The following is a 6,275-nucleotide window of genomic DNA, read 5'->3' as shown; positions in this document are numbered from 1 at the left end:
ATCCACGGCTGACAACCTGCCTATGAGATATGATTAGCTTGTGAAATATTAATGGTGCTTCTTGGGGATGACGCCAGCGGAAAGCCCCAAGGAGCAGCGTTATCGATGGTCCCTGGTTTCAGGGGACTTTGAACAGGGTTTAGCAAGATTTGGAAGAGGCAATTACATTCAATTAGAGTCACAAGTGATGAGACATCACTGCTGCTCCGAGCTGCAGACCCTGCTCTCTACGTGGCGGCTCATGCTCCTCACCTCAAGGCACACATTTATGCATCAGACATGGGGATCCTCCTTCCCGACATCAACTCCCACAGCTTAAGCTCAGCAGTCAGGCTCTGGTCTCCCCATCCTGCCATATGTGAAGGCAACAGCAACCACAACAAGCTGCCTGCTGGAAACACCCTCATCCCTCCCTGTGCTCCATGTATCATCCTCCCAAGGTCCATTAAATGACAAGGATAAGCCTGGCATGCACCAGACTCAGGGTTTTGGTAACCCAGCCCTGCTTCTCTCAAAGATGTGGCTCATCCAAGTCCCCAAATCTTTGGGATGTGGGGAACACAAAATCAGGGATGCTCCCATTCAGTGGGGCTGGGAGTACTGATGGGAGCAGCACTGGGCTTTGCTCAATGTTTTCCCTGCCTCCCTTGCCTCATTACTGAGCACAGTTACTGCTATGGCCATGTTCATAGGACCACCAAGTACATGCATAATTCATCCTTCCCAGCTTAGGAATGCAGGGATCTTTGCAGATCTGCCTGCAGGTTAAAGCAGGCACCTGCAGCAGTGAGAGATGAAGACACCCGGGGGTCACAGCCCCACTTGGGTGCCCAGACCCTTCTCCAATTCACTAGCTCCAAACACATGCCCAGCCTTGATGCCCATCCCGGTTACTTCAGCTCCAGCCTGGCTTCAGGCCCCTCTGGGTTTGCAGGATGACAGGACACCACTTCCCATGAGGTTTTGGCCATGCCAAAGAGATAGATTTTGGGTCCCCATCCCAAAGACAATGGAGGGAAGCGGGTGAGTGGGTTTTGGCTGGTCCTGCTTTGGCCCCTGGAGCAAGCTCATCCAAAGGATGTACCCCATCAGTGCATACCCTCCTCCAAAGTCCAGTTCTTAATCTAAATATCCTCATTCCCCCAACATCTCCATTGCTGTATTTCCCCACACTGCACCCCTACAAGGCAGAAACTTCCCCAGCATCCCCCTATAAGCCACTGGTGAGCTCTCCCCATTCACAGCAGGGATGAGCACAGAGGTCCCTGACTGCCAACCCAGCATGAGGAGTTACCCCTCTGCTCCCTTTCCATCCTTTCTATATACATATATAGATATATAGAGATATGACATGGATAACATGTGGTCCTCCACCTAATGAGCACTCTCAACAAGTCTAGCAGCAGATATACACCCACTCACATCCCCTTTGGCACCCTGTGCAAAGCCATGAGGTGAAATTCAGCATCTCAGCCATTGCGGGTGCTGGTGATGGTGGGGAATGTGCTCCAAGGAGGTTCAGATGCTCCCCCCATTGCAAAAGGCAGTGCCTGACCTCATACAATACCTGGTGGAGATGAGTTGCTGCCCAGGAGGTGGTCTGGGAGGCTGCGGACACCAGGTATGAGCTCATTTAACACCATGCATAAAGACCCCCTATTAAAGACCCATGGCAAGACCTCCTACCACATATACCCATGAGCCATGCAGCAGGGACCCACCACACCCACACCACATACAATGAGTTGTTTTAGCATCACCTGGATTCACTTCTCTGGCAAATCCCACTGGATTAAGGCCGAGCTAGTGAGTCTCTGCCTGCAAATAGGAGCAGCTGCCCACCCCCAGCTACATTTGGGCCTCGCAGGGCTTCATTGCTTTCCTCATCTCTCAGCATGTAAGACATTGCCCTCAGGGAAAAGGAAATTCATTCTATCCTTTAGAATTCAGCTCGCTTAGCAGCAGTTACAGCAGGATGCCATTCCCAAGGCTCCCTTCTTTCTCCTTCCCCTGCTGCAAACCAAGCACTGGGACCTGGCTGCCTCAGGGATGATGGGGACAATAATTCCCCTACTTCTTTGAACAGGAGCAGACACATCACTGACATCCTTCCAGGGGGAGAAAGAAGCAAATGTGGCACTGTCTGGAACTCTCTGTGCCTCAGTTTCCCCACAGTGACTCCAATCCCTGCGGACACCCCCCAAGCACCAACACATCACTTCAAAATGACAACTCCCATCCCTCCCATCCCAGATTTCTTCCTGGTTCCAACGCTTTCATTTACTTTCCTTAGTTCATCCCTCTCCCCATGCATACGGATGCAGGTCTCTAAATGTGGCAGCTACCAGCTGCAGTTTAACTCCTGCTTTGATTTCTTCTCCAGTGATGGATTTCTCCCCTGCCCCCCTCCAAAAACAACCCAGGTCCTTTTCCACCAGCTCTTAATTCTCCTGCCACTTCCACGCTGGCCTTGAAGAGACCCCAGAAGCTTTCAGGCTATTTCCTGTCACCCTTCATTAGCTAACATGCTGCAAACAAAGGCTACTGAATTAGTCACCCGCAGCTGCTGGGTGTCAGAGCAAAGGTCTACCCAGCATCGGGCTGCTTCTCCCTCCCTTTCCCACACCTGCATTCAGGGATGAGGGACCTTTCCCAGACAAAACGACTCATTTTCTCCTTTCATTGCATGTTTGCTTCTAAATAGCCACAGAACCGAGCAGGCAGCACCACCGGGCTGCTCACAGGGGATTCGTGCTTCCTTTTGCTTCCGTCTGAGCCTCTCTGTTTACCAGCCTCATAAAGCCGGCTCTGTGCCACCAGCTCCGGGCTGCACCTTCTCCCCGGAGCCCAGCCCATCCCAAACATGCAAAGCTTGTCCAGAAGCCTCCTGCCAGCTTTGTCCGCTCAAAGTCACCTTGTCCCAAACCAGCTCCACACTCCAGGCTCGCTCGACAATCATTAATCGGCTTCTCCGCATTCCCGGCATGGAAAAATGCCCCAGCGGGTAACCCTGTCCTGGCATTTCGACATGCCGCTGGCTGGCAAGCTGGTCCTCTCCGCTCTGCTCCTCCTGACGCTGGCGTACAGGTTCTATAAGTCCCGTTTGAATGCTGGGGGTAAAATCCCACGGGCCAATGAAGAGCACAGGGAAAATGCTGCCCGGGATCTGGATGGGGATGGGGATGATGTGGTGGGACTGCGGCGGAGGAGGGTGTTGGGTGAGGAGGTGAGGAGGGGTGGTGGGGATGCACATGTGAGTGGCACTGGGACACTGATCACACCTCTCCAGTGGGACTGGAGTCTGCCGAAGGGTGAGGAGGAAGAGGAGATTGTTTCTGAACTGGGGCTGACTGGCAAGAAAGTGGGAATGGGCAGGAGGGCAGGTGAGCTGGGCAGTGAGACAGGAATTGAGCTTGGAAGTGATCTCGGAAGTGAGCTGGCAAGGAAACTAGGAAGTGAGGCAGGAAACAAACTGGGAAGTGAGGTGGAAAGTGAGTCAGGAAATGAGCTGGGGAGTGAGCTGAGCTGTTATGAGTCTGGGGATGCAGCTGAAACCCTGAGCAGCTCTGGGGAGAAGGACACGCTTGCTCCCAGCACAGGGCTCTCCCCCAGGGCTGATGATGATGATGCCCAAAGCGTGGAGCAGGATTTGGCCAGCAGAGGCATGAGCCAGGAGGGTGAGGAGCATGGGGGGATGATCCAGACCCTCAGCATCACCTCAGACCTGGCACTAACGATGACAACGAGCAGCATAGGGGCAGAGACCTCCTACTCTTTCTCCTCGGTTGCGAAGATCCAGGTAGAGGAGGGGTTCATCACTGAGCAGCGGGAGAAGGATGGGGCTGGGCAACCAGGCCCTGGCCTAAAAGGCAAAGTCTATGACTACTACGCGCAGTCCATCTCCCAGTCAGTGTCAAAGAAGAGGTCTTCTCCCTACATCCCTCTGGGAACATCCCAGTGCCGCAGCTCGGAGCAGGTCAATGAAAATATACAGCAGCCAGACCCAACTTTGGCGATGCGGGATCCCACCATCTCATCCATAGCTCCGGCATCTACCGGGAGCTTGGAGCCCTCTCCTGAGCCACCATCTCCTGGCCGCAAGAACAGCATCCTCCACATAGCAGAGAGTCCCCACCTCCAGCTGCCCATGGAGGGGTTTGGGGTCACAGCACCAGTTGACACACGGTCTGCAAGCCCCTGCCCAGGGCTTGTGGCCAGTGCTGACCAAATACCACCATCCACCGACCTGGACCTGGGGAACTGCTACGAGGTTCTCTGCACAGCCAAGGCACAGAAGCTCCAGCACCTCCAGGAAGCTGCCTACAAGGTGATGAGTGACAACTACCTGCAGGTGCTGAGGACACCATCCATCTACGGCCGTCTCAACGCCGGCGAGCGGGACCTCATCCTGCGGCAAAGGATGAAGGGCAAGATGCACGTGGTCGTGGCAGATGTCAGCCTGCAGGAGCCCGGCCTCCACACCAGCCGTCTCTGCTGCTATGATGATGGAGGGGACTGCTGGCATCACCTCTGCCACATGCCACCAGAGGTGGTCTCGCAGGGGTGTGCTATGTGCAGCATGTTCAACTACATCTTCGTGGTGGCCGGCTGCAAGGGCATGGGCCGGATGCAGAGACCTTCCAACCGTGTCTTCTGCTATGACCCCCTGACCAACATCTGGAGGGAGATCTGCCCCTTGAACCAAGCACGGCCGCACTGCAAGCTCGTGGCCTTGGATGGCCACCTCTATGCCATTGGTGGTGAATGTCTCTACACAGTAGAGCGTTATGACCCCCGGCAGGACCGCTGGACCTTCACCGCACCCCTTCCCCATGATACCTTTGCTGTGGCCCACACGGCCACAGTGTGTGATGGGGAGATCTACGTGACAGGAGGCACCTTGCGCTATGTGCTGCTGCGATACACTGCCCGCTCGGACAGCTGGAAGGTCAGCCCGGCCAGCGGTGGCAAGAACAGGACAGCCGAGATGGTGAGCACCAATGGCTTCATCTACCGCTTTGACCTCCACCCTGGCACAGGCATTGGTGTCTACCGCTGCAGTGCCAAGGCCAAGCTATGGTATGAATGTGCCACCTACACCATGGCCAACCCTGGTGGCTTCCAGTGCGCTGTAGTGGGCAGCTTGGTTCACTGTGTTGGACGGCACTTCCACATACGCTTCTTAGCTGACCTTATCTCTCCACGCTTTGGGACCAAGGAGCTGCAGCCCTTCCCATCGCCCCATGGCAGCCTCCTCCCAGTTGTCCTGATGCTGCCAGAAGGAGGGGTGCCACAAACACAGGTTTGAGGGATCCATGCAGCAGTGGTGGTGGCTTAGGCATGATATGATGGTGAAAGATGGTAGAAGAAGCCAGCAGCCCACACTGGACCACGTAGCATGGGACCAACACTACCAGGGCAATGTTACCCACACGTAACACCAAGCAGGCATCCTTCCAGGCCCTGTAAGCAAGCAGACACTGCCCTTGGATACTGCCAGTAAACCCAACCTTGAAGACACAAAGAAGAACAAAGTTGGAGCTGGGTGGACTTGTTTGCTTAGAGGTATTTAAACATAGGTGTGCTTGCTTGGATGCAAATAAGCCACAGCTTGCTGCAGGCTCCCAGGTGTGCACTGCCTGGGTGGGTGCATATTGACGTGGACACACAACACGCAGGGGATTTTATGGTGGAGGAATGTATCAGGGAGGTTTGATCACTAAGGAGGTATCACACCATCGGCATGGAGCCTTTAGGAGCCTTTAGGCTTGACTGTAAACATCACCCCAGGGCTGGCAGCTGGGGTGCCCTGCTCCTACCAGTGCCTTGTTATCTGTTACATAGAATCCCAGACTGGTTTGTGTTGGAAGGGACCTTAAAGCTCCTCCAGCTCCAACCCCTGCCACGGGCAGGGACCCCTTCCACTGGAGCAGCTGCTCCAAGCCCCTGTGTCCAACCTGGCCTTGAACACTGCCAGGGATGGGGCAGCCACAGCTTCTCCGGGCACCCTGTGCCAGTGCCTCAGCACCCTCACAGGGAACAGCTTCTGCCTTATCTCCAACCTGAACTTCCCATTTCAGTTTGAACCCATCACCCCTTGTCCTATCACTGCAGTCCCTGATGAAGAGTCCCGCTCCAGCATCCTTGTAGCCCCCTTCAGACACTGGAAGCTGCTCTGAGGTCTCCACACAGCTTCTCCTCTCCGGGCACAGATTTATCTTCTCAGCACAGAATGCTATATATATTTATATGTACGTGATGTAAATAAGTACTAT

The 6,275-nt window shown here is 54.6% G+C and overlaps 1 protein-coding gene across 1 annotated transcript; it reads left to right on the top strand.

Annotated features, from left to right (window-relative positions):
• The first annotated feature begins 2,712 nt into the window (after positions 1–2,712).
• On the top strand, positions 2,713–5,846 carry KLHDC7A (kelch domain containing 7A). Its single transcript, XM_005145464.3, has one exon. It carries the CDS (start codon positions 2,993–2,995, stop codon positions 5,306–5,308), a length of 2,316 nt encoding a protein of 771 aa, XP_005145521.2. The 5' UTR covers positions 2,713–2,992; the 3' UTR covers positions 5,309–5,846.
• The last annotated feature ends 429 nt before the right edge of the window (positions 5,847–6,275 follow it).

The sequence above is a fragment of the Melopsittacus undulatus genome, chromosome 12 (genome assembly GCF_012275295.1).
Source record: "Melopsittacus undulatus isolate bMelUnd1 chromosome 12, bMelUnd1.mat.Z, whole genome shotgun sequence".
NCBI lineage: Eukaryota > Metazoa > Chordata > Aves > Psittaciformes > Psittaculidae > Melopsittacus > Melopsittacus undulatus.
Note: the sequence above shows the minus strand (reverse complement) of the source record. Positions and strands in the feature narration are given on the sequence as shown.